Source organism: Fusarium oxysporum, chromosome V, assembly GCF_013085055.1.
Source record: "Fusarium oxysporum Fo47 chromosome V, complete sequence".
Taxonomy (NCBI): domain Eukaryota; kingdom Fungi; phylum Ascomycota; class Sordariomycetes; order Hypocreales; family Nectriaceae; genus Fusarium; species Fusarium oxysporum.
In genome coordinates, this window is record NC_072844.1 from 1,196,077 (window position 1) to 1,222,284 (window position 26,208).

The following is a 26,208-nucleotide window of genomic DNA, read 5'->3' on the forward strand; positions in this document are numbered from 1 at the left end:
TTGGTGGGGTGTGACATCTTCCCACTCATCCAACCCTCCCACCAAATTCTCTCTTTTTTTGCAGCTCTCACTCATGCGCAGTTAGCCAAGATGGCAGCTCAAGTCCCCACTGAAGCTCTCAAGGAGCTCAACGGTAAGTTCCTTTGTATACGGTCTACTCAGTGGTGAACTTTCATGTGAAAATGCCTGAGCCAAAAATACTGATGACGCTTGCCCCGCAGTGGCCGATGGCTCTCAGAAGCCCGGCGCAAACACACAATCAAAGACCGACGCTGCCGGAGACGATCACGGCGAAGATGATTCCGAAGACGAAGCCAACGGCACCGCTCCCGCCGAGGGAGCCGCCAAAAAGAAGAAGAAGAGAAAGCCCAAGAAGAAGAAGAAGAACCCTACCAGCCAGAGCGACCCTCCTCGAGTCCAGGTCAGCCAGTTGTTCCCTAACAAGTCCTATCCCCACGGAGAGGAGGTTGAATACAAGGACGAGAACAACTACCGAACTACCGATGAGGAGAAGCGCCATCTCGATAACCTGAACAGCGACTTCTTGGCCGACTACCGTGAGGCAGCCGAGATCCATCGCCAGGTTCGACAGTGGACTCAGAAGAATGTCAAGCCCGGACAGACCTTGACTCAGATCGCTGAGGGCATTGAGGATGGTGTTCGTGCTCTTACTGGACACGCTGGACTTGAGGAGGGTGACAGCATCAAGGCTGGTATGGGTTTCCCTTGTGGTCTTAGTCTCAACCATTGCGCCGCGCATTACACTCCCAATGCCGGTAACAAGATGGTTCTCCAGCAGGAGGATGTCATGAAGGTCGATTTCGGTGTCCACGTCAACGGCCGTATTGTCGACTCTGCCTTTACTATGTCTTTCGACAACAAGTACGACAACCTTCTCAAGGCCGTCCAGGAGGCCACTAACGCTGGTATTCGCGAGGCCGGCATCGATGCCCGCGTCGGTGAAATTGGTGGTGTCATCCAGGAGACTATGGAGAGCTTCGAGGTTGAGATCGACGGAACCACCTACCCCGTCAAGAGTATTCGCAACCTCACAGGCCACAACATTTTGCCCTACAGCATCCACGGAACCAAGGCCGTACCCATTGTCAAGAGTAACGATCAGACCAAGATGGAGGAAGGCGATGTCTTTGCCATTGAGACCTTTGGAAGCACTGGCAACGGATACGTCCGCGACGATATGGAGACGTCGCACTATGCTAAGCGAGGAGACTCGCAGCACGTCGATCTCCGTTTGAGCTCGGCCAAGTCGCTGCTCAACGTGATTAACAAGAACTTTGGCACTCTGCCGTTCTGCCGTCGATATCTGGACCGTCTTGGCCAGGACAAGTATCTACTTGGAGTATGTATCGGAATTCACAGGGAGAAGAACTATTGCTAACAGTTTAAAGCTCAACAACCTGGTCAATGCTGGTATCGTCGAAGCGTACCCGCCCTTGTGTGACAAGAAGGGCTCGTACACTGCTCAGTTTGAGCATGTAAGTTAATCATTGATGTGCAGCTGGTGATAGTGACTAACAGATCCTAGACCATTCTGATTCGACCCACCGTGAAGGAGGTCATCAGCCGTGGAGATGACTACTAGACGGATCTACTACTATGTCATGGAGCGGATTGTGAGATGGACTCTGAAATATGACTCTCCTCTTTCGACACGAACAAGTTTGACTATGTAAATAAACACAAAATATGATTTACGTTAGGAATATATGGCATTATGGCATAGCCAACTACGTATGAAGACTTGTAGATTGGTTTATGGCATAAATGATGCAGCATTGCAGCGGCCAATAGCCTGAATACCGACAACATCATTATGCAAGAACCTGGCAGGTTATGCATTGCTACGTTGATAAATTGCGTAGTTATGACCCCCAATGCAATCAACTGCCCATTTTGACGGCTGCAAGATGATCGATCGATCTATCTAATCTTGGAATACCACAGAAAATGACTGATGCTATCTTGAGTTTCTGTATCGATTCTTGTACATTCCACAGACCAAGACCCTTGAAATTTGATCTTCTCACCCGCGTTAATCCCTTCCCCATATCGAGCCTCACAGTGACAAGTTGACCAATGCTTGACGTTTGATCACCAACGCTTAGCTTCATCGTTCTCCGGTTTTTCCCCATCATTGACGCACTCGCCACTCTGTGGCACAGTCGCTCTTCCAGCAATGCACGAGACCAGAAATCGAGCTCCGACCTCCTCCTGCAGACCGAGCCAATCACCGCATCTCAATATCCCGAGGCTTTATCGCGATCGAGAGGCTTTGCCGTGTAGGGTTAGCTCTGCGTCGTATCGGGTTTAGTGGCTGAACGCGGATGTGCTCGGGCCCAGAGCCGATGGCCGGCGATAGCGAGTACCCTCCTTCACATGGAATATTTTTTTTCTTAGAGGCCCGTAGAAGGAGGAGTCAGGGCGGTGTCCCCAATTAAAAAGGCCGCATCGCCATCCATCTCCATCCAGCGCTCATCTTTACCCTCACTTCCGTCACTCTCCATCGCCACTGGAGCATCTTGTATATCTTCGTTTTCTGCGACTGATATAATAAGGAAGGCGTCTACTTTCTTTTACATCTTTGATTTTTTGACTCTTCACAAGAACGAGTTTCTTCTTTCTTTGAAAAGCTTTTAGCTTCTACACTCGAAAAAAAAAGTTTCTGACTCCCACGCGAGCAACTTCTATCTTCCACAACCACCTGCGACAAACCTCAACGAGCCTTCATCAATCAAAATGAAGGTCTTCAGCAACAAGGTCACATATAACTACTCCTGGGACGAGGTGTCCACAGCAAACTGGACAAAGTACGGCCCCTGGAACAACAAGTCTGAGCATGTCATTGCCGTCGACACCCTCTCCCGCGAAGTCGACCCCGCGACCGGTATCCTTCGCACCGAGCGTCTGATCACCTGCAAGCAAACCGTGCCCGATTGGATCAAGACCATCATCGGTGGTACTGGCGACGAGAGCTTCATGTATGAGGCTAGCTACGTCGACCCCATCAACAAGACCGTCACCATGGTTAGCCAGAACTTGACATGGAGCAACCTCGTCAACGTTCAGGAGGAGGTCGTATACAAGCCCCTCGGCGACCACCAAACACAGTTCATCCAGAACGCCAACATCACTGCTCTCTGCGGTGGCTGGCAGCGAATTAAGAACAGCATCGAGGACACCATGGTGTCTCGCTTCCGTGAGAACGCTGTCAAGGGCCGTGAGGGCTTCGAGCGCGTTCTGATGATGAGCCGCAAGGCTTTCGCCGAGGAGAAGGCGCGCCAGATTCTATGAGTTTACCATCACGTATGAATCACGCCTTATCTCCGACCCGCAATACCTTATCTCCAAGGGTTGCACACGACACCAATCTCCACTACTCACCGCTACACTATTTAACGACGACACGGCATAAAAGACGGGCGCGCGATATTAAAAAAGAGGAGTAGATGACACTTGCAGCATTTTATTGGCGTTTAGAAGGTTGTTCAAAAGTTATACACAAAAAGAGGATTTTGCTCATTTCGGCATGATACATCTCATTACATCAATGCCTTGCGTTTTGGAGTTGTTCGGACTATACCCCCGGTCTATTAGACAGTCGAGAGCACATGGACCCCGAGGAATTGCCTCGGGTTCATCGCCTAGAACGGGCTTCTTGATAGAGTCACTGATTAGAATACTTAATCATGAAACCTATTACTATAAACTGCTATTCCACCCACAGTGATGATTTTACAATACTATTTCTTAACCTTGGTACTAACATAGCCGCTTCGGCTGAAGCGATCTCACACACCATATGCACTCACCCACACTTGATCGCTTCTCAACGGCCTTTGCCCGGCATTCGCTATTTCTAGTGCCGAATGGCTCACACCTTTATCTCTCCGTTCCCATCCGGCCGAGCATCGGTGGTTCGTGACCCTTCTTTCCCCGCAGCGGCCGGTTTGAGGGGGTGGGTAACTAGGGAAGTTTAAAGATGGGATTGCCGGAAGCCAATGTTTTGTTCTATGATTAGATTGGGCTTGGATGAAATTCTATAACTTTTTTGAATTGGGTGTGGCTTGCAGAACAAAGACGGAATTCGGTGTTGGCCCGAGTATAGTAAGTAACTTATGAGAAGTTCCTGAGCGTCATGAAGTTCAGTCCATACAAATTCTGAGGCTTGGGGCTTAATAGAGGTGAATGAGATATCACGATGTTCATGCTCAATGATCACTAAATTGCCTAATTCTCGGTTCTCAAGTCGCTGTCATGATATCAGAGGCGTTAAAGAATTGCGCCTGATGAGGATGATTAACTTTACATAGCCAGCCCTCATGGGGAAGCAAAACTTCTGACCAAGTCAAAGAACCGCACCATGCTAAGAGAAAACTACTTTTGATGACACAATACTATTTGTTGGTCCTGGCACGTAGGCCGAAGTTGTTCAATTTCGCAATATACTATGAAACCCATGAGAGTTCGCTAGCCAGTGTTGCCATCTAGATGATATAGCAACTGAATGCAATTTGCACTGGTCTGCCCCAATCCCAGACCTATACTCTGTTCTTTGCCATCTGCTCTCAAATCCCTGTGAGAAGTATTTTGTTGAACTTCCATATTGATCCCCTTTCAAGAAATGGATCACTCTTTGGTGATGTGTAATACAAATGAGACAACAAGATCAAGAACCCTTAGAAGAGTGAGTTTCCCTAGTTGTCGTAGTGATCAAACATAGGAAGATCAGAATCATCAGACTCCTCAGACTCATCATCACTGTCATATTCGCTCTCACCATCGCTCCCCATCCCGACCTGTCCTCCACGAGTATCTCCTAGAATCGCCTCAAGCTGCTGCCGCAGTTCCGCATTCTGCTTGCGGATCTCGTTCCTACGGCGCCGGAGCATATCCTCACAGTACACAGACAGAATATTGTCTGAAGATCCAGGCTGTCGAGATTCCCAGTTGGCAGCAGCCCGGGCTGCAATGTGCAGCAGTTGACGGGCCTGATGGTGGTGAATCTCTTCTGTATCCCCTTTATGAAGTTCATACTCCTTGTCATCCGATATTCTATCAAGAGTCTCGTGGAAAGTTTCGACAGTCTCGACGCAGAGCTCTAGGGCAGACTCCTTTGTCACGCCAAGGGACGTAGAGATAGAGAATTTGGGCTTAGAGTTCCCAGCCACTTCCTGCCACACAGCGGACAGAACCTCACGTTCTTTGGCGGCGCGCTCGACTCGGTCGCGGTGATCTTGAGTAAGAACATTGGTGATGTAGGCGCCGTTCATGAACTGGTTGTGGTTCGCAATCTTGAAGTCCTCGGCATACTAAGCGGCGAGAGCATTGTTGAGCTGGTTGCGAAGAAGACGGACATGCATACGGTACAGAACAGTGTCGCAGAGAGTACCAGACCAAGTACCCTGAGCGAAGACAAGAGGAATGTCGCCAGGAATCTCAGGGCGAGAGTTGTAGACAAGGCTGAGGTCCCACATACGACGGATGACGCGGAGAGAAGTCTCGCCATACTTGATGACGATGGTCTTGGAGAGACCATACATCTCATTGCTGTCTTGCTTCTGATACTGCGCGATCTCCTCGCAGAGTGGACCGATGACGTCCTTGAGGGATCGGTTGTCGAGTTCTTTAGCGTAGCGGAGCTGGTTATAGAGGTGAGTGTTTCGGATGATGGCGTGAGGGACGGTTAGAGCGAATGGGCCTGGTGATGGCTCGGACCTGCGCGAGTAGGCCTCGACGTTGAGGCCCTCGGACCAGGGGACGGTGACGAGCTTGGAGGGGAGCTCTGGGGGAGACATGATTGATGGTCGATGATGTCGTGATTCTGAGTGATTGTTAGAGAACGAAGGGATCTGGCTGAGATATGTGTCTGGATCGAATTGATGATGGGAGGTGGAGGGAGAGTCGCGTAAATTTATGTGCGAGAGGATAAGAAAACGGGGCAGAAGAGTGAAGACCAAGCACTGCAGACGGACAATAGAGGCATTGCCACGTTCAAACAGTATCGTCGTGGTTACGGCATATGGTTCTCTATTGTTGATTGTAGGTCAGATGACGTTTGATCAGAGCGAAAGCGGAGCGTAGAAACAATAGGAGATGAAACATATCGGCAATAAAGGAATACGCATAAAAGGGTATCATTGACATTTATCTAAATAACTAACTTAATCCTCCTTCAAATATCACCCCGTCTGTCTGTATGCTCAGGGTTCTCCAGGCAGTCTTTTGGGAGCCTAGCTTTAGCCATCAAGGTCAACAGAATGGCGATAGGTTCCTTTGTTCCAATAATCGCTGAACCTCAGGAAAGAACCCTGCCTGGTGCATCATCCGCGTCGTCCTGAGTGCCGTAGAGTCGTAGGTATGTGCTGTGGATGATGATCTCGCTTTGTGATATGACCCATTCCGCCATGTCCTAATTTGTACCAAACTCGTCGCCTCCTAACGTATAACGCATATGTTCCTCTCTGCTGATTTCACACCGACCCGTGGCCGGTCGCGACACTCTCATGACGCTGGAGGATGGGGATTATTTCCCACCGTCTTGTACATATCCCTCAGCTCAAACTCATCATAACCTCCCTCGGGAATCTCCCCAATAACCTTAGCCGGCTGTCCCCCAACGATAGAAAAGCTCGGAATGACCATGCTCGGCGGCACAACCGTCCCATCCAACACCTTGACGTAGTCCTTTAAAATAGCAAACTCTCCGATCGTACACCCCTTTCCGATCTGCACATGGTTTCCCACAGCTGCAGCTTGCACTACTGTCCCTTGGCCAACAAAGACGTGGTCTCCTATGCGCAGTGGCATGTATGTAAAAGCGCCCTTGTATATGCGGCCTGGTGGACGCAGCAGGACACCTCGAGCTAAGAAGCAGTATCGGCCTATGGCGACGGCTGTGTTGTTCGCTGGCGAGCTACCAGAGGATGACGATGTGGCTGTCCGAGCGAGATCACCGCGGATCATGACTTCAGGTTGGATGACGGTTTTGCCGCCGAGCATGATGTTCTGAGTACCGACAAGGACAGCTTTGCGTGCGACCTTGTTACCTGTGTCCTATAACAGCGTTAGCATCGAGTGATTCGGAGGTCGCAGAGTAGCTTACAGTCTCGATGTACTCGCCTTTGGGAGGTCGGCGAGACATGTTGGGCGGTTCTTGAAGCCGGTGGAGGGCCGGAGCGGAGGCGGAGACGGAGATGGAGGAGAGATCGGGTGGTGTTGGAGTTGTTTTGGCGGTCGCTAGGCCGATGCCATGGACAAGTGGGGCCGCATTTACGCAGGCGACGGGGGCCTCAATTAGATGCAGTAAAGCCAAGGCACGGCAACGCAAGGCAACGCGTACCAAGTAAATAGATGCTGTAATTATCGAATCATATGATATGCTGTGTAACAGAATCTAATTTGCTGTCGAATGAGAAAACTACTAACGAGGTACTGTTGGTAATGAGCTGGCAACAATCTTACCAACATGATGCTATTTCAGAACAAAGAAAGCCTTGCTGAGCCTTGAAAGACGTTAGAGCCAACATTGAATACCTACCTACCTTGGCCTTCCAAGCGCCGTCATGACCAACAACTGATAAACCCAACAAGCGATACAGTTGCCAACCGCAATCAGTAGATTACCAACCAACACCTCATCAAGCATCTCCATATTTTACTACCTGCATATAACAAACATCCAGAGTGTGTCACAAGATTGCTGTAATTCCCACACTTGATCCGATTGAGTCTTGTCCTACACCAACCTCTCAACTCAACTCCTCGAATTGGATAGCCAATGATACTCTGACCATAAGCTAACCGTAAGCTAAGGAATTGAGAATCCTTTGAACTAAACGCAAACAGTTTAGTTTGTATACGATAAAAGGAAACGGACTCCAACCTCCCGCTAAAAAAGTGCAGTTCTTCCCGTGCCGCAAGCCAAGAGAAGGGTGCGCCGAATGAACCACTTATAGCTCTCGGAGCGGTTGTGAGCGGTTAATTTCCCCAGTTCTTCTCTATTCTCGTCTCTCCTTCTGTATTCTCAACTATCTATCTCCATGTTGCATTTTCGAAATATTGGATTTTAATTTTAATTTTTTAATACGAATTCATGTGAGAGAGATGCAGTGGAAATGAGTTATAAAGTGACTCGGTCGTTTCGTGCAGTAGCGTACACTAGAACATAGCTGAAACTGCCAGGGCCTGATGTTTGAGATAAATTAGATGGCTTCTCAGATTTCTCATATTTTTTTAATTATTTTTTACTTTTTGTCCAAGTTTCTCATCTTCAGGTGAGACTTGTAGAAACTATTAGATTCCTCCCTAGATCCTACTCCGTATCTCCTACATTACTCGTTGTCCGTACATGCTCGAATACCACATTCTAGATGCAGGTGGTTGACCCCGGACCTGAACCCGGACCTTGCTTATAATATTGGATAGCTATGTTTGTTCTCTTACGATTCTTGCATCCTTGCCCTTCCCGCTTATAACATCGTGTCCTTGTCTTAGTAGTATACACATACTACGTAGACGATAACTTACCGTCTTGGCCCGCGGGGCGCAGGGCGGAAGATGCTCTGTCCGATCTGAGCCAAGGATTACAAGAGTTGATACCTGAGAGGTTACAAGTTCAGACGACGGTGGGCGAATCTGCGTTTCATCGACAGCGACTGATCCTCTTGTCGTTATGGTGGTAATAGAGGATGAAGACAAAACCAAACCAAACCGTAAACATCAAACACTCTCTTAATTAACCATTTTAGCCATTTCCTATTCATTCCTCTTCTGACATCTCAGACTCTCAACTGAGACTCTTGCTGACGGCAACACCAAGCCGAATACAACTATGATCCCTGCAGCTACACCTCCAGAAAACGACGCTTCCGCCCGCGCTAGGGTCGCCTCTCAACGCGGCCGCCCTTCCATTAGATTATTTCCCTCCTCCTCCTCCATCCCCCAAGCGAAAAGCGTTGCATTACGCTGGGATTTTTTGATCCCTACACTCTCCACTTACAAGGATTGGAAGGGTCTCGCTCTCTCTCGCCTCCGCCCGCGTTTCGAGGCCTAGCCCATGCTTGCTTGCTTGCATCGCTTTCGTCTGAGTTTTTGGCGAGGCAAGAAACAGAAACAAAGGAGAAACTATGTTGTTCTGTTCTGTTTGTTGGGTTTCGTGTCCATCTCAAAATCTGCCTAGATAGGGCGCAGTAGAGTTTGACTTATTTTGTATATAAAGTCTATCACGACCTCGTCTCCTCAACCACAATCAACGCCATCAATTCCAAGTCCAATTCCACTCTTCCCTAGTCCTCTTCTATTCTTGTTCTCTAATAAGTCTTGTCTGGTTCTGGTAACCACTGCATTTCTTATCCCCGCTTCTTCCTTCTGCACTCACCACACCAACTCTCAATATAAGCGCCCAGGTGGAAACGCCCCATCCACTTAGACCCCTTGCTCGTTGCGTTTATTATTAGCATTGCCGCCCTTGTACTCGTTGTTGCCGCCGATTGTATACAAGACCGAGCTCTGCTCTTCTTCTATCACCCTTTCTATTCTGCTATCACTGCTTCTTTAGTCGTTGTTGGTGCTTTAATTCCCATTACACACGATCGACACCATCTTTTACCTCCTTAAACGCATTGTCATAGTCCGGTGTCTCAGAAAGTTGCATTCGATCTCCTACATCATCATTAACCATGCTCGCCAACTCCCTTCTCGTCCTTGCCTCTGCCACTTTGGCTCTGGGTTCTCCTCTTGCTACCTTTGGACCTGGTTCTAGCTGCAAGCCTGGAAAGCCTGCTCCTGTCCTCCCAGTCAATGGTGGTCGTAAGTCTTAGCTCAACCGACTTATACATCCTCAGTTTCGCTAACATTACCTAAAGCTTCTGAACTCCCTGCTCCTCCTCAAGGTGTAGCTCTCAAGCACATCGCTTTTGGCTTCGGCATTCAGAACTACACCTGTGCTGATGCCGCTGCTACTCCCGCTGCCGTTGGTGCTCTAGCTGTTCTCTACGACATCACCCATCTCTACCCGGGCCAAAGCCCTTCATCTCTAACTCCCGAGAAATGGGCCTCTTTCACTGGCGATGTTCTCAGCACCGGAAAGGTCCCTCTTAACCTCAACACAAACGGCATCGGAGCTTCCACCACCAACCCTTTCCCCAAAAAGGAAGATCTCAAGGTTCAAGGCCTCCAGAAGAAGCTCCCCTACCTCGGACATCACTTCTTCAACGCTGCTGGAGTTCCTACCTTTGACCTCGACAAGGCCAACCAACTTCTCGTCTGCAAGAAGCTCGACGGTATTAAGGCTCCTTCTACTGCCTCCGCTGGCCCTGATGGTACCGGCGCTGTCGACTGGCTCTACCTCGGTGACGCTGGTGGTAGCATTGGTGTCTCCTACGTCTACCGCGTCATGACTGCCGGTGGTGTTTCTCACGGCTGCAAGGCCAAGGGCACCGACAGCACCTCTTACACCACTCTCTACTGGTTCTACGGTTAAAGCAAACCAGTCACGACTTTTCATGTTTCACTTCTTAATCACATATTTTCTTAGTCAGATAGAACGGCGGTTCATCGGAGTTTATAAAAGGTTACAATCGCTTTACATAGGATACTCATACGTTTCACGACGATCGTTTACTGGTACAAAATCTCGGGTTTTGGGAACAGATACCATGGTTTATTACGGGTGTGAATGCATCATTACCCCAGAGGACATTTAGGGAACAACATTTGGCGTTTTGCTTTTTGACACGAAGGGATTGGAGGGCGTAGTGGATAGTGAGATGGGGTGGAACGGAGATAGGTAGTTAGCCATTGTCAAATGGAAATACATTGGATCAAGTTCGTTAGGCAAATTTTGAGTTCTCACATGACCCTGAATGAAATGGCAAATCAATGTGAGCAACCAAGTTGCACAAACGTGCTTCAAGTATATCAACTAACTCCCATTGCAAAGAACGCTAGACAATCCATCATCAAGAATGCAAGATAATACAGAACACATCACTCAAGCATCCTCCTTTCCGACAACCTGCTTCTCATGTTCCAGGCTTTCTCTCTCGCAAGCAATGACCACATTGGTCATATACTTGTGACACTTGTAAGTCAAAGCCGTACACCAGATGATCATGGCGATGCTAACAGCAATCATTGCCCACATGCCTCGCTAATGAAATGTCAGTGCTCTGTCAAGGCTAGTTAACATTGAATGATAGAAACTTACAATGAACCACGGAGCCATTGAGGCACCATAGAAGACGATACTCCACCAAGCATTGATGGTATTGCTGCCCGTGTTCATGCCAGCCAACACGATACCACGGAACATGGCTGATTCGTGACGCATGACATCGTTGCACCAAGCGAAGAAGGTAGCCTGGCACGCGTAGACAGAACCGGCCCAGTAGTAAGCTGCGAAGACAACCGTGGTAGAATGTGGGTTCGTAGGGTCCTTGGAAGCAACCAAGACCATGATAGCTGTGGCGATTCCAGTGATGCCAATGAAGTACCCAACAAGATATCGCTTTCCAGACAGGAAGTCGGTCAATGTTGCCCAAAACAGCGTAGATATAATACCAACGGCTGGCACACCACTGGGATAGTTGTTCTTCTGGGCGACAGTGTATGTTTTGGTCGGGTGGTTTTGGAGGAAGAGAGCGAAGAGGGCGTTGGTGCTGAAAGACTCGGTCTCACCGGCGATGATCCAGAGAATAACGAATCCCCACCAGAGCCAAGATGTGAGAACCATCTTTCCATAGCCAAAGGTAAGCTTGGGTCGTTCTTCAGCGGGAGGAACACGCGATCTAGCTAGGGCTCGCTCCTCTTCGGAGAGGTAAAAGGCGGTGGTCGTATGCGGTGTATCGGGGAATAGAAAGAAGCCGTAGATAGCAACGGGGATGGTAATGAGGCCATCGATAATGAAAAGCCATCGCCAACCGGTCAATCCATTTCGACCATCCATACTTGAGTGAATACCCGTCTGGATGAATCCTCCAATCATAGTTCCCGCCAGGCCAGAAGCAGTAAAGATACCACTTCGCTTGCCCAGTTCTCTCTCTGTATACCAAGATCCGAGAATATAGTGTGTGCCGACAAAGGTTGACGCTTCGCAGATGCCCTGGAAGAAGCGAATTGCCATGATGGACTTGGGGCTCTGAACGGAAGCGGTGGCCATGGTGAGACCGCCCCAGAGAACCATCATGAGAGGGAACCAGATGCGAGGCTTGATGTATTGGAGGGAGAGGTTGGAGGGAACCTGGCCGATGACATAGCTGTGACTTGTCAGAATGTGTTTATGGCGAGAGGGAACATGAGATAGATGGGAACCTACCCAACTGTGAAGCAAGTAAAGATCTGGTTCAGCTGGTCGCCCTCGAACCCAAGGTCCTCCTTCATTCCAGACACGTAGGCATTGTTGATGTTATTTCGGTCAAGCTATACAGAGTCAGTCAGTTCAGTACATGAATCAAACAAGTATATTAGGGTATGACAACGTACGTAGTTGACAAAGTAACTCAAACAACAAAAGGTCAAGATGAAAAAGTCAATCTTTTGAACAAGACGTCTCTCTCCGGGCTTGTAGTCAACATGAAGATACTCCTTCAGTTTCGACGACATATTTGCGACTTGTAAGAAAGAGTCTGAAGTGGCGAGTATTTTGATGATGATGATGATGAAGAGTGACAACCAAGGGGTCGAGACCTGGTCTACTTATACATGCCGAGTGAAGCTGCAGACAAAGATAGTCATTGGCAGTATTAGTTTCAAAGACTCAATTATACCGACCTTGGCAACGCTCCTATTCCGCTGCAGTATCAGAGTCAAGTCGCGTGTTGAGCGAGCAAGTCAAACGATTTCGGCCAAGTCTAGTCTTAATCTACCGAAACGATAAGCAACCAAAAAATTGGGAATTTGCGGGGAAGCGATAGGCTAGAACGTGCAGGGCGCTGATCATCCCTGAAGATACGATTTCTCTCCGCAATTGATTGCTTGATTCGTTTCCTGTTTCGGAAACGTATCTATACGAACCCGGTAGATAAGTTCCTTGTTAGTGAGATAGGAGATGCCGGGGTAGTTTGGCGGATGTTACTGAGGTATCTATCTGGATGGAGACGGGGGTTGATATGTAAACAGCTGATATTAAAGATAGCTTAGTTTGGATAAATGACAAGAGTGAGCAGATACGAAGAATTGGAGATATTTCTCTCTTCTTAGATAAACAAATAGTCAGTGTTATAGAGAGAAAGTCAGTCTATATAATTGGAGTTGGAGTAGTTCACCATGTTTACTGAGGTAGTTAGTTAGGCGAATCTTTAACCATCCGCCGGATATACTCACCCAAAAAGGTCAAAACATGTCAAAGATATAGCTATCAGCAGAGAATTCGGATCCCTGTTCTATTACCGAGTATCTGGAATTACCCCAGATATTCGTATCTCATTAGTGTCAACACCTCGTGATAAGCTGCATTTCCCCTCATACAACCACGCTTCACCCGTTGATACCTCTCCCCATCAGGAAGGGAACCAAAATCACTAGTGCAACCACAGTTAACTCCGGATCGGCAATAACCCAAATAGGAAAGATATCTATTACACTGCTACAACCCTCAACTGACGCCTTCGACTAAGATATCTCAGACTAGATTTAAGCTGCCTCTATTCTCTATCTTCCCTTGGCTAACCCAAGATACTGCACACCAATAGTCTCGCCCGTCATGACTCTCACAACCACCACCACACAAACAGCCACCCTTGATACCACTCCTGTCTGGAAGGATATCAGCGACAAGAAGATCAAGGCCCTGGACTCTTCCATCCCTAAACAATGGCGCATTCCTCAAGATATACTTCCCCCTGATGATCAGACTGATGTTACAACTTGGCCAGAGTCTTCAGGATGGTTTACAAAGGAAGAGCTCGCTATCACATCTTTGAATGCTGCTGAACTCCTTGAGAAACTTGCTTCAGGGGAGTACAAGTCTGAGGATGTCACCAAGGCATTCTGTAAACGAGCATCTGCCGCTCATCAGCTTGTAAGTCAGTCACACAACGAGAACTGCGTTGTACTAACACGATGTGTAGACAAACTGTCTTGCAGAGACTTGCTTTGAGCGCGCTCTCCAAACAGCCCGTCAACTAGACGAGCATCTCGCCAAAACTGGAACTCCCGTCGGTCCCCTCCACGGCCTTCCCATTTCTCTCAAAGACAACTTCAACCTTGAAGGTCTTGACTCAACTGTCGGGTTCACAGCTCATGTTGGAGACCCAGCCAAGTCTGACTCTGCACTTGCAACAGTTCTTCAAAATGCCGGTGCTGTCTTCTACGTCAAGACCAATGTACCTACGGCTATGATGATTGCAGAGTCCGTTAACAACACTTTTGGACGAACTGTGAACCCTAAGAATAGGAGTACTACCAGTGGTGGAAGTTCAGGCGGAGAGTCGGCACTTATTGCATTCAAGGGAAGTCCTCTTGGTGTTGGATCTGATATCGGTAAGTTCTACGCTCTCAAATTGGCAACAATAAACTTACACTGCCATAGGCGGATCATTACGTATTCCTGCTGCTTGCACTGGCATCTTCACCATCCGTCCTTCGGCAGGCCGATTCCCAGTGCGCAATTGTCGCTCCGGCATGCCCGGCCAAGAAGCCGTCCTCTCCGTCAACGGTCCCCTAGCACGAACTCTTCAAGACGTTGAGCTCTACAGCAAAGCCGTCATTGACTCTCAGCCATGGCTCGTCGACCCCAAGTGTCTCCCCATTCCCTGGCGCCCAGCCCAACTCCCTGAAAAGTTAAAGATCGCATTCATGTGGCACGACGGCATGGTCCGGCCAACACCACCTGTAACTCGAGCTCTCCTGATCGCCAAGAAGAAGCTCGAAGCGGCGGGACATACCATCATCGAATGGGATCCTGTTGACCAGAAGGAAGGCAGTGAACTTCTTCAGCGCATGTTCACAGCTGATGGTGGACAAACTATCCGTAAGGAACTTGAGCGTACAGATGAGCCTTGGAGACCTGAGATGGAAGCCTATCGAGTCGCAAGAGATTTGAGTACCTCCGAGATGTGGAAGCTTCAGCTCGAGCGAACAGCTTTCCAGAACCGCTATCTCGATCGCTGGAACAAGGCAGGCATTGATGCTATCGTCAGTGCAACAACTCCCTACAGTACCGGAAAGCATGGAAGCCTAAGACATGGTAAGTATACAGGTTACTGATGAGATGAGATAACAGACTAATGATGGATAGTTGCTTATACTGGTGTTTTCAACGTGGTTGATTACTCAGCTGTCTCTTTTGCTACAAGCATCAACGTTGACAAGGATGTTGACAAGCTTGATGCTTCGTATGAGCCGCTGAGTCCATTGTGCAAGTCTGTCAACGAAGAATGTGAGTAGCCCCCCTTAGTCATACGGTCGAATAGTATTAACACAAACAGACGACGCAGAGCTGGTCCATGGACTACCAGTTAGTCTCCAAGTCGTTGCACGTAGGTTAGAAGAAGAAAAAGTCATCGCTATGGCCAAGCTCGTACATGAGACTGTTGGCTGAAGGGAAATACTGTAGAATAGACATCAGCATGTAGACATTGGAAGACCTTGTGCTCGTCATATAGAGTAACATCACTACTGAGACCGGCACGAATCATGTAACAGATAAAGAAATATCGTATTCATCTTGTTTCTCGTTTGGAAAAATAGACATGGAAATTGAAGACGAGGGAATCGCTGCTCAACCCATGTACAAGCATGCCACATCAGCTTCTTGAAGCTGAATCCTCCCTCACTTATCCTCCTCGTATCAGGCATTAAATTCTTGAAATCACCAAGACTTGTCCTTGTTTCCCTTTCCTAAAGCATCTCTCTCTTTTTGAACTTGAAGCGATGTCTTTGAACCTCCTCTAAGACACTATCCGACTTTTATCATACGCGAATATGTTTCCTTATCTCCTAGAGGCATCCAGTCCTCCCTGAAGATCCTGCTCGAGCCCCGTGTTTCCATGGCCCTGATACTCCTGTGGACGAGGGTCCTCCGCTGTCCATTGGCTGTTGCCCTGAGGCAGAGGAACGGGGACACCCTGCTGGTTCTGGAGACCAGCGGGGCCACCTTGGCCGGGAACAGTGCGAACAGTCTGTCGGAATCGCATCACCTCGTCCAGGATCATGCCTCTCATCTGGCCAACATCCTCAACGACCTCGAAGTCGAAGTTGAATGTGGTAGGGCAGTCGGGCTCATCTGAGGCATCGTGCCAGATGTGGAGGTAAGGGTGCTCGAGAGCTTGCTCTACACTAATACGAGATGAGGGGTCGAAGGCGAGCATCTTGTCGAGAAGGTCGAGAGCGTCAGGGTTGGCCTGAGGGAACAGGCTAGGGAATGGCTTCTTGGGCATGAAAGGTAGGTTGCGAACGTATTCCTGAGCACGGGGTGAGCCAATGCGAGAGAGGGTCTCTTCGTTAGGAGTTCCAAGAATGTGAAGAATCTGGTTGAGCTGGTCGACGTAGTCACGGCCCTTGAAGAAAGGTCGGCCACCCAACAACTCAGCAAGAATACAACCAACAGACCAAACATCAACTATATTGGGTCAGTAAGACAATCCATTAACACTGTGGCTTTCGGGTCACACATACTCGCTTTGGTGTAGCTCTGGAAGCTCAACATGATCTCGGGCGCACGGTACCATCGGGTAGCAACGTACTCGGTCATGTATCCTGCATTCTCCTCGGGATCGACTGAGAAACCTCGGGCAAGACCGAAATCACAAATCTTGAGCTCACAGTCGGCATTGACGAGCAAGTTTCCGGGCTTGAGATCTCGGTGGAGCACATTGGCGGAGTGAATGTACTTGAGACCACAAAGGATCTGGTAGATAAAGGATTGGAAATGGGCATCGGTAAGAGGCTGGCCAGATCGAATGATAGCAGCCAAATCACACTCCATCAGCTCTACCCTGTGTCAGCTTATGGTCATTGTTTCTTCTCGGCTCGTTACTGACCCTCGTACAGATACGTCTCGTTGAAGTTATCGGGTCGAGGAATGTCCATGTCGTACAAACATGTGATCTATTCGTGAGCATATTAGCATACGCGTCCTTGCTTGACCCTGGTACTCGTTGCGCCTCGGCAGAACTCACGTTGCGGTGGCCTCGGAAGTGCTGAAGCAGCTTTATCTCGCGCAGAGCGCGCTTGGCGAGGATCTTCTTACTGAAGACATTGGTGACCTTCTTGATGGCGACGCCCTCGTTGGTTTGGTTGTTAACGGCGGCACTGAGAGGCGGGGTTATCGTCAGCAAATGCAGATGCGGCGGGGTAGAAGACGAGTTTGGAGTCGCAGCACAAGAGACGACGAGTGCCACGAGTAACAGGATGCGCACTCACCAGACGATACCGTAGGCTCCCTGTCCAAGCTCCTTGGTGACCGTGTAGCGCTCGTCGACAATAAAGTCCTGGTTAAAGACCTTGAAGACCTTCCGTCCTTGGAGGTCCGACATGGTGTCTGTCCTGATATGATCTTGGATGCGGGGCAGATAGAAGCTTCGAATGCGACAAGGTTTGGTCAAGAGGAACAACCGTTTGCGTCGGTTGGGGAGTGAACTTTATAGGGAAGGACAAGGTATATAAAGATGAAAAGTTAGAAATGCTGTGTAAGAATAAGACAAAGAAACAGTCAGCGCCGTCTTTGCGATATATGTATGTACCTTATGTTGCTGGTTGGTTGGGTCCCGCGGATTGAACGAGTGGAATGGGAAATAGCTCCCTCAGCTGCTGAGCCCATCTCTGGACTGCTACTGGACGAAGCATTGGGTTGCTGTTTTAGCAGGGGCTTTCAGGGCTGCTAGAACCGATCCACAGTGACCCGAAGCCGCTAAGGTATGGAAAAAGGGACCCCGCAGCGAAGTCACCGCCTGGTGATGTGGCTGATTTGCTCGGCTTGCGGCCCCCACACGCACTGGGCCAATGAGAGAACGAATCAAGCTCTTCACTTGATAGCCGCGCGACAACGACCCTTGTTCTCAAGTCGCAGTGATGCATGCAACGGCTCGGCCTCATCTACTGCAAAAAGGGGAACTCGTCGTGTTGAACTCTCAGAGGACACAGACTCAAATTTGATGATTTAAAAACACGCGTTCTTTTACGAAGTCCAAAGTTTATCTCCTCCTCACAAGAGACGACCTAACGAAGATATCTCGGCATTCACCTCCCGCTTCGTTAGGTCGTGTATCCAGCCGCACGCCGTCCCGTGCCACCAAGGGGCTGAGTCTGTTAAAGGCCATCACCGATGGTCAGCAATCTCATCCAATCTCACCCGGCATCTGAGAGATCCGCCTCACGTAAAGCCTCCACTGAGAATTAGGATCCAATGCCGTCAAGTTGCCAGGTGTACAATATGACCTCGTGTTGTTATCATAGTCTCTGGGTCCGGCATCACCGATGCAACATGACAGAGATGAGAGACACTCGGAGTGAAGTCAGACAAATTGAATGACGCTGTTCTTCAGCCCGAGTTCAAGGCCGCCCACTAGGCCGCTGCATCGTCAGCCCTGGGAGCATAGGGCTGAAGCTTGCCAAGTGGGACTGTCACTGAACTCTCAGACTGCGACATTATGGTGTACGGTATTGTTTCTGATGTCTTTTGCAATTCTCCTCGCTCGTTTGATCATTGTGAAGGCATTAGAAAAGTTCAGCAAGCTTGTGATTACACCATCTCGTAACAAGTGGCCCAGAGAAAAGTTCGCCGAGTTTCCTTCTTTTTCTTGCTTCGAGACCAGCATTCATGGGTGTTTATCTGAAACCGACCTCATGGATTCTGAGACACAACCTGTGGGATCGACATAGAATAACCTACCCTCCAACTTAATCGAACCGTCTTGCTGGGATTCATTCAGCCAATAATCATCAACTTTGTTGAAGTGTCAATAAATATTCTAATCTACCTATCCGTAGTCCCTCTAATATGTAACCCACCTCGTTTCCCTTCATTGATCATCTGTATGTACAGGTATCGGGTATTAAATCCATCACCACCCCCCAACTCCATCCGTGCCGTCCATTTACTCTTCTCCGAAAGTCTCCTTCAAGAAGTTCTTGGAGAACCGTGTGCACTGCTCATACGCCTTTGCGAAGCCGTCGTCTCCGCCGTAGTAAGGATCGTTGACGATCTCGGGTCGCTTTGTTCCGCTGAATTCGCCGAAGAGCATAACCTTGGCTTTGGAGTCTGGGGCGTTCTTCTGTAGTCTGTGGAGATCGGAGAGGTTCGACCTGTCCATGGCGAAAATGTAGTCAAAGGTGTTGAAATCGCTCGGGTGGAACTGGATATCGTGTCAGCAAGATTGTGCTGCGGGTGAGCTGGGAAACATACGCGCCGCGCGAGATGGTCATAATCATTTATACCATTGGCCTCAAGAGTAGCCATGGTTCGGTCATCCGGGGGTTCTCCGCTGTGATAGGCAGCTACAGCGAGAATAATCAGTTGAATTCTGGTTGGTTATTCCGATTTTCATACCTGTACCGCAAGAGTCGATGCGCCCAATCTTATCCTTGAGATTCGGCTGCTTGGCAAGGCTCTGGAAGATACCCTCAGCCATGGGTGAGCGGCAAATATTGCCGAGACACACAAAGAGGACGTTTATTTGATCCGGCATGATTTCGACGATGATACAGTGATATGAAACAGAGTAGGTCGATCGCGAGAAGAGAAAAAGTACCAATAAGCTTATTTATCGGGAAAGGAGGGAAAAATGAAAGAACCGAAATACTGATGATCGCAATGGGATTGAGTGACGTGACGGGCCGATGCGCATAATCTAATCTGCCCCGCCATCTTACAATTCCAGGCTTTGGAGTGGAGAGATGGAGGGGCACGGGCACAGTATTAAAAGCCATGGCCATCAAAAGCTGAACTAATGAAGAGGATAGATTATAATCAACAATATTTCCGGTGATATAGACAAGCTACCTATAGCACAACCAAACTTCACCTCTCATCTCCAACTGCCACTATGTCTCAGTATCCCTTGGCATTGTATCAGATCATTTACACAATCCGAAAAATAAACAAGTTTCAGTGAAACCAAACACTGTATGGCCTTTACTAAGCAACACGTGCTCTCGTGCTCAGCTGGCGTCCGATACCCTTGTCAAGATGGCTCCTTAAACGCGTTCCGATTGTTGAAAACGTGCAAGCATCGTCACTTAGCTCAAGCCATCGGCCTAAAGTCTTCCCATCTTCACGGTTCACAACTAGCAATGCGAGAGAAAGGTGTGAATAAGCGTGAATTCGTTGTGTGAAGAGGCAGCAAGATGGTCTATAAAAAGGGCCTCGATACCTCAATGGCCTCAGGTTGAACTCTCCTCATCATCCTTCACTCTCAAACAACTCCTCATTCTTCTTAATATCATACCAATCGTCCAATATGTCTGAATGGAAGCCACCGGCCTTTGGTACTCCCGTCTGGATGAGCATCCCTGCCACAGATGTCAGCCGTGGTATGTCCTAGCCAACTGCCAGTTTGTCTTGCTCTTACACCTCTATAGCTGCAGAGTTCTACAAGGCTGTATTCAACTTCAGCTTCAAGGACTCCGACCACAAGAATCCTGATGAGTTCAGGAAATTCGACTTCAACCCTAGCCTTGGCTTGACAGGTGGTATTCAACAGGCTCCTGACCACACTGGTAATTTCCACCCCGGAAAAGGAGGTCTCTGTGTCTACTGGTTCGTCGAAAACGTTGACAACGTCGGGTCCATCATTGAAAAAGCTGGTGGTAAAATGTTGACTGAGAAGGAAAAAGAGGGCGAGTTTGGCCTGTATAGATTCTTCGAGGATACCGAGGGATCTGTTGGCGCCGTGTACCAAATGGCTTGAATTTCTAGGAAAACTAATATTGTGCTCTTGAATTGAATACACTCCTTTTTGCTTATTGCTTTGATCCTCTCCCCGTATAATGATACAAGTATTCAACGACAATTGCCCAAGGGATAGAGTAGTCTGATGGAGGTCTCGGGAACGGTGGTAAGGGGTCGAATTCCAGGCACTTGTGTATCAAAGCAAGTTCAATAACAGTGCATACACCAGTGTTGGGAGGAAATGAGGAACGAAGACTGAGATCCTTGATGCTCGGTGGAATTCAAGGTAACAACTGGATGATCATAGAAGAACGACACATCGCTGCGAGAGGAAGTTACCATATGAGTGAACTATACAGGCGTTAGCATGTGTGGAATATAGAATGGTGATGTCCGCTGCTTATCGTAGAAATAGGAGTTGTTAGTGTGCTGCAAAGAGCCATCATGAAAAGTCACCATGATAAGGGCGACTTCAAAGCTTCCGTCGTCTGCCTTTTGTCATAATTTGCCTTGACAGTAGAACCACGACCGATAGCAAGACTTCTCGTAGTAATCTCCCTCTCTCCCTTGGGCCGCATCGGTATCCGTAGGCATCAGTATTGCTCCTACGAGACCAGATGCGATTGAACCCTTCACGGGTGAAAACCATAGCTCTTTGCAGTGTGGCATACTTGTCAGCTTGTCTAAGAGCTTTCACAAGTAGCCTTGTATCTGCCCGATACCACTCATGGAAAACCACGCAGCGAAACGTACAACTGAAAGAGATACTTGGAGTTTGGAGCAGTAGTGCATCACTTAGACAAAGTCTACGATATGATACAACAAAGGTTCACATGCATATACCTTTGTTATATAAGTAAGTCCATAGGCTGTCTAAGAGCTTGGAACGTACACGACCCAAGCTTGTTACCTCAGATAAGCTGTCGGGCAAGCTCAAACCTCACATCCACGCGGCCAATCACTAGACCAATAAACTTCTTTGAAACTTTGTTTCCATTCATTCTTCATACACAATACAAGAGAGGGGATGCCACATATAGTTGAGGCGCCGTGTCATCACACGTTATTCGGTCCCCTCATCCGCTCCGCTGGCCGATTCCAGCATCGCATCTCCAGATTTTCCATAGATTCCCTTCTCCAAAAGAAAAAAGACACATACGCCAGGCTCAAGTGAAAAGCAATAATAATACACAGAGCGCACACAGCCCATCAGGAACCTTTCCCTCCCGAAGTTGTGCTGCTCAAAGGCCGTTGTCGTTCATTGTTACAGTTGGTCGTATCGTTATGCGTTCAAGCGAGCTGTCGTTGACGTTCTCGCCGTATCGTCTCGAGGACTCCCATTACGCCATTGTTGCGCAATCGTTCGAGGACGAGTTTCATGCCATCGCGGCTTTTACCCATTTGATCCTGCGTTTTGGTAGAGGCGATGCTTTCGATGCTGCGTTGAATGCCCTTCGTGCCCCAGCCACCAATGATGCCATTCTTGAACCAACCGTCCTCTTGGGCTTGTCCCAGCTTGCCCCTAATTTTATCCCCCAGTCTTGACCTGAACTGAACCATAGTCGTCACAGCAGTCTCGTTAGGATTCTGGTTAACACCTTCGGTAGGCACGTTGAACTCCTGCTTCTCAATGACAGAAAGTACACCCGTGAAATTGAGGTTTCGACTCTCCGTCTTCATCCAACCCTCCTTGATATCAACAACACTCGTCTCCAGGATGTATGAAGCCTTGTCTCCAGAGCCACCACCAGTGACACTGGCAGGAAGTAGCTTGTATACAGCACCAGGCATTCGACTTTTCTTCAAATGGATGCGAGTTGTGTGAAGTCGACGGGTTTTTGGGTCGACATAGCTCTCAATGGTGTCGGTGCTGAGAACATGGGCGGCGAAGGGGTTTAGCTGAGGCGAGGAGTATCGGAGGAAGTAGGCGAGAGTGACAGTCGGGAATGGGTGGTTATAGTTGTGGTTTGTCGTATGAGTGAGAACCATTGTCGCGGATTCGAGCAAATCCTGCTCGTCAAGAAAAAAGGATCGAAGAGAAGCGAAGTAGAACAAGAGGTCCAATTGATCGAGTGGCAATTGGCTTGACCTATCAATTGTGCAAAGAAGCTCTAAAACAAATCGTAGAGCTGTTTGAATCCCCAATTCCTATCCCAATGAGCCGTAAGCTCGATGATGCTCTTGGATCAAGTTGATCACTAAGAGGTTGGTGGTTGCGGAAAATTGAGCCGGCGCCTCGGCTTAAGCACTGGCACTTTCTTATCTCCGGGGGGCGCGGAGCCGGATATGGGAAATCGACAAGAGAAGCAGTAAGACGGACTCAAGAGCGGAGCTCGCAGCTATGTCGGGCCGCGAGAGAATTTACACAAGGGGAAGAATAATACAATAGAAGAGCTGATGATGGAGTGATCAAGTTTAGATCTAGAGACCCTCGCGACCTCGACAAGCAAAGCAGAGCAGAGCAGCACGAGACTTTGGCAGCAGCAGTCGGTACTCGTACTCGACTGGTCTGGGCTTCTTTCTCCGCTGTGGAAGAAGAAAAGAGGAGGAACTTAGAAGAAAGTGGAGGCAAAAGCACGAGCAATCGGCTGATTGAGGTCGTTTTAGCCAATTAAGAGCTTCTTGATCACGAAACTCACAAGTTTCCGATTGGGCCGTGATGAGGGGTCGGTTGATCTGGGGAGAGAATGTGGCGATTAACACGTGATGCTGTATCACAGCGTCATCAGACTGCAACACCAAAGCTTGGTGAGATGACGACAGTTTTGGGACTCACGATGCCACGATGTGGGAGTATGACGAATTAATATAACTTGGTCTGCACCATGACATAGCATACATGGGAGTTAATATCTCAATGTTAGATCTACCTTTTGCCTAGAGATCGGTTACATAGATTTAATAAATCATCATTATCCCATGAATTAATGAGTATCCTCGCTAAAGTCGCTAAAATGTCCTAAAGGTTTCCTTGCCTGTGTCTAATAAAAGGCATTTTGTGAAACTCCATTTCTATCCATATATCCCAACCGTATTCAAGGTATTCCCAACGCCACGCAAATGCATCTCACATAAATCCATTACAATCCATTGCAATAGCACATTCCCCTTACATGAGGAACTCACTTCCAGCAAAGTGCTTCAAAACAACCCAACCATCAGCGAAACTCTCCTTATCCATGCGCACAACAATAGCCGCGTGACTATGTCGATGCTTCTGAATGTGAACAGGAAACTTGCGCCAACCAGCTGCATCCAAGTTCTCAATCATCTCGAACTGATCAGGAGTCAGCGCAAGCGTAGGCTGTCCAGGAGTCGACATCCTGCGCTCTTTCTTCAGCAGCTTGCGATCCTCAGCATCATACGCCAGATCATCTTCTGAGTCTGACGATGCCAAGTATTGCTGGTTCTGTGAGCTGTTGAGAACCTCGTAAGCTTGTTCGACTTCTTCTCGAATCTCCTTAATCCGCAGGGGCATGCGGTACTGCTCGATCTTCAACCCAGCCTCTCCTGACTCGTGCGCCTTGATTCGATTGGCACTTCGAACTGTTTGGACGGCAGAGTTGGCGAGGAAGACAACAACTCCGATCGGAATTATAACACCGACCGTCACCATAAACGGGATGCTCTTGACCCACTTCTTGAGAGCTTCGTAGTCTGTCAATAGCGTGTCTTGTTGGAATTTCGGTCGAAGCGCAATAGGATGGTCAGGGTCAAGAATCACACCCTCGTATCCCTTGAGGTAGTTGATGTTGACCTTTTCAAGGTCTGTATAAGGATCATGTTTGGTAATGGCGGATGTGTAGTGTACAACACTTCGATCGTTGACAATGTTTGTGTATAGTGTGCGGCGCTTAAACTTCTTGAGACCAGACATGAAGATAGAATCTGGATCGGCGAGCACTGCGAGAAGAGGTCGATTGGTGTCGCGGAATTTATCGATGGTAAAAAGTTGGCGACCGGACATTGATAGCGTTCGGGCGCCGAGGACGTTCCAGATGTTGTTGAGCCATCCTTTAAGTGGCGTTCTTACTCCGAGATGGGGGGATGCAAATGTGGTAAAGTTCTGACAGGATTGTTAGTTCATCCAATCTCTTTCGTGTTATCTCTTCCCCTATGGTGCGACTTACCATGCATTCGAGATCATCAAGAATTCCCTTCGCATAAAGCAAACCAACCGCATACCGCGAAACTAGACCACCGAGCGAATATCCTGCAATACTCAACTTGGTGATCTTGCCTCCTTGCTCTTCAATGTTGCGTAACTTGTCCTCGATCTCTGCGCACACGCGCTCGCCACCAAGTTCAATGCCATCGTATGTGAAGTTGCCGCAGTTCTTCTCAGCAGGCAGGATATATAATTCGTCTTCGGAATATTCGTCGCGCAACGCCTTAGCGACATTGCGCAAATGACTTGGGTTTCCCCAAAGCTATTCTATGGTCAGCGCTACATGACGTATAAGGATTGATCGTCAGGGGATGATGCTTACGCCGTGAACTAAAACACAAAGGTGAGTAGCCTTTGCGCTTCCGCCAGTAACGTCTGCAAGAACAACAGGTTTAGACATGATGATAGATGTGCGATGAAATTGAAATGGCCAAAAAAAAAAAGACTGAGGCAGAAAAGTTGCCAGTCTTTTAAGAATAAATTAGTTGAGGTTTCTCAGGAGATGCACCCCCCAACGGAGTTTCGGATTGCGTAAAGTCGGGTTGTCTGAAGTCCGCTCAACTGCAGAAATACGGAGGCAGCACGGAGTTAAGCCGTTAAAGTCCCCACCAGAATATCGATGACAACTATCGACGTCGACCAAACACGCGACAGCATATGCCGTTTTAGGAATACAATCTGGTTGCTGACAACGGTGTTTAGCGAGTATTAATGCCGTGGGGCTGAGTTGAAGACGTGGTCGTCGTAGCCATAACAGTAGAGGCTTCATTCAGTCTTTATAGTTGCGGACTTATCACAGTCTACACGATATCTCGGATAGATGTGAATTCCGACTACTGCCAATAGCTGGCTTCGGTTTAGATTGCATGGACTAACTGGTCTACGGATCTTACATCTATTTAATCGATCCTCAAATGTGGCGCTTTCCCACACCATCGCGGGTTGGTTCTAGATTTGGGCGAGCTGAATTCCTATCATGACGCCTACAAAGGAGTGCGAAACCGAGTGCGAGCCGTCTTTAGGGTGTACTATGTAAGTGCACTGAAAACAAGTTTGTCGTCGATGTAAGGAGAACCAGATCTGTTTCAGTATGTGGTTAGGACTAGTACACAGATAGTCAGCTGCATTCTTATAATTCTGTGATTATTACTAAGAACCAAAGTCCATCCCTTGTTCCAGTTGGTATGAAGCG

The 26,208-nt window shown here is 48.4% G+C and overlaps 11 protein-coding genes across 11 annotated transcripts; 5 read left to right on the top strand and 6 right to left on the bottom strand.

The window, feature by feature from the left end:
• The first annotated feature begins 14 nt into the window (after positions 1-14).
• On the top strand, positions 15-1,807 carry FOBCDRAFT_33825 (peptidase M24, structural domain-containing protein). Its single transcript, XM_031183599.3, has 4 exons — positions 15-133; positions 222-1,360; positions 1,410-1,496; positions 1,547-1,807. Exons 1-4 carry the CDS (start codon positions 91-93, stop codon positions 1,601-1,603), a joined length of 1,326 nt encoding a protein of 441 aa, XP_031039241.1. The 5' UTR covers positions 15-90; the 3' UTR covers positions 1,604-1,807.
• A 616-nt stretch (positions 1,808-2,423) lies between these two features.
• Positions 2,424-3,727, top strand: FOBCDRAFT_222814 (PRELI-like family-domain-containing protein). Its single transcript, XM_031183600.3, has one exon. The coding sequence runs from the start codon at positions 2,758-2,760 to the stop codon at positions 3,310-3,312; it is 555 nt and encodes a 184-aa protein (XP_031039242.1). The 5' UTR covers positions 2,424-2,757; the 3' UTR covers positions 3,313-3,727.
• An 810-nt stretch (positions 3,728-4,537) lies between these two features.
• FOBCDRAFT_182396 (uncharacterized protein) lies at positions 4,538-5,954 on the bottom strand. The gene is made up of 2 exons (XM_031183601.3): positions 5,376-5,954; positions 4,538-5,330 (listed from the first exon to the last, which is right to left on the bottom strand). Exons 1-2 carry the CDS (start codon positions 5,814-5,816, stop codon positions 4,716-4,718), a joined length of 1,056 nt encoding a protein of 351 aa, XP_031039243.2. The 5' UTR covers positions 5,817-5,954; the 3' UTR covers positions 4,538-4,715.
• A 185-nt stretch (positions 5,955-6,139) lies between these two features.
• FOBCDRAFT_319261 (trimeric LpxA-like protein) lies at positions 6,140-7,369 on the bottom strand. The gene is made up of 2 exons (XM_031183602.3): positions 7,124-7,369; positions 6,140-7,074 (listed from the first exon to the last, which is right to left on the bottom strand). The coding sequence occupies exons 1-2, from the start codon at positions 7,160-7,162 to the stop codon at positions 6,523-6,525; spliced, it is 591 nt and encodes a 196-aa protein (XP_031039244.2). The 5' UTR covers positions 7,163-7,369; the 3' UTR covers positions 6,140-6,522.
• Positions 7,370-9,315: 1,946 nt separating this feature from the next.
• On the top strand, positions 9,316-10,884 carry FOBCDRAFT_222817 (uncharacterized protein). The gene is made up of 2 exons (XM_031183603.3): positions 9,316-9,828; positions 9,885-10,884. The coding sequence occupies exons 1-2, from the start codon at positions 9,699-9,701 to the stop codon at positions 10,499-10,501; spliced, it is 747 nt and encodes a 248-aa protein (XP_031039245.2). The 5' UTR covers positions 9,316-9,698; the 3' UTR covers positions 10,502-10,884.
• Positions 10,884-12,855, bottom strand: FOBCDRAFT_319263 (major facilitator superfamily domain-containing protein). Its single transcript, XM_031183604.3, has 4 exons — positions 12,502-12,855; positions 12,335-12,438; positions 11,228-12,275; positions 10,884-11,170 (listed from the first exon to the last, which is right to left on the bottom strand). Exons 1-4 carry the CDS (start codon positions 12,619-12,621, stop codon positions 11,012-11,014), a joined length of 1,431 nt encoding a protein of 476 aa, XP_031039246.1. The 5' UTR covers positions 12,622-12,855; the 3' UTR covers positions 10,884-11,011.
• A 783-nt stretch (positions 12,856-13,638) lies between these two features.
• Positions 13,639-15,678, top strand: FOBCDRAFT_319264 (amidase signature domain-containing protein). Its single transcript, XM_031183605.3, has 5 exons — positions 13,639-14,038; positions 14,088-14,499; positions 14,549-15,205; positions 15,257-15,397; positions 15,447-15,678. The coding sequence occupies exons 1-5, from the start codon at positions 13,721-13,723 to the stop codon at positions 15,557-15,559; spliced, it is 1,641 nt and encodes a 546-aa protein (XP_031039247.2). The 5' UTR covers positions 13,639-13,720; the 3' UTR covers positions 15,560-15,678.
• FOBCDRAFT_222823 (kinase-like domain-containing protein) lies at positions 15,658-17,772 on the bottom strand. Its single transcript, XM_031183606.3, has 5 exons — positions 17,383-17,772; positions 17,139-17,271; positions 17,001-17,067; positions 16,636-16,950; positions 15,658-16,579 (listed from the first exon to the last, which is right to left on the bottom strand). Exons 1-5 carry the CDS (start codon positions 17,493-17,495, stop codon positions 15,951-15,953), a joined length of 1,257 nt encoding a protein of 418 aa, XP_031039248.1. The 5' UTR covers positions 17,496-17,772; the 3' UTR covers positions 15,658-15,950.
• Positions 17,773-18,879: 1,107 nt separating this feature from the next.
• On the bottom strand, positions 18,880-19,824 carry FOBCDRAFT_319266 (tyrosine protein phosphatase LTP1). Its single transcript, XM_031183609.3, has 3 exons — positions 19,508-19,824; positions 19,364-19,455; positions 18,880-19,313 (listed from the first exon to the last, which is right to left on the bottom strand). The coding sequence occupies exons 1-3, from the start codon at positions 19,644-19,646 to the stop codon at positions 19,056-19,058; spliced, it is 489 nt and encodes a 162-aa protein (XP_031039251.1). The 5' UTR covers positions 19,647-19,824; the 3' UTR covers positions 18,880-19,055.
• Positions 19,825-20,166: 342 nt separating this feature from the next.
• Positions 20,167-20,925, top strand: FOBCDRAFT_33866 (uncharacterized protein). The gene is made up of 2 exons (XM_031183610.3): positions 20,167-20,490; positions 20,539-20,925. The coding sequence occupies exons 1-2, from the start codon at positions 20,418-20,420 to the stop codon at positions 20,865-20,867; spliced, it is 402 nt and encodes a 133-aa protein (XP_031039252.1). The 5' UTR covers positions 20,167-20,417; the 3' UTR covers positions 20,868-20,925.
• Positions 20,926-21,696: 771 nt separating this feature from the next.
• FOBCDRAFT_250292 (putative serine esterase-domain-containing protein) lies at positions 21,697-25,752 on the bottom strand. Its single transcript, XM_031183612.3, has 6 exons — positions 25,339-25,752; positions 24,979-25,278; positions 23,975-24,914; positions 23,625-23,666; positions 23,488-23,557; positions 21,697-22,937 (listed from the first exon to the last, which is right to left on the bottom strand). The coding sequence occupies exons 1-6, from the start codon at positions 25,414-25,416 to the stop codon at positions 22,139-22,141; spliced, it is 2,229 nt and encodes a 742-aa protein (XP_031039254.3). The 5' UTR covers positions 25,417-25,752; the 3' UTR covers positions 21,697-22,138.
• Positions 25,753-26,208: the final 456 nt, after the last annotated feature.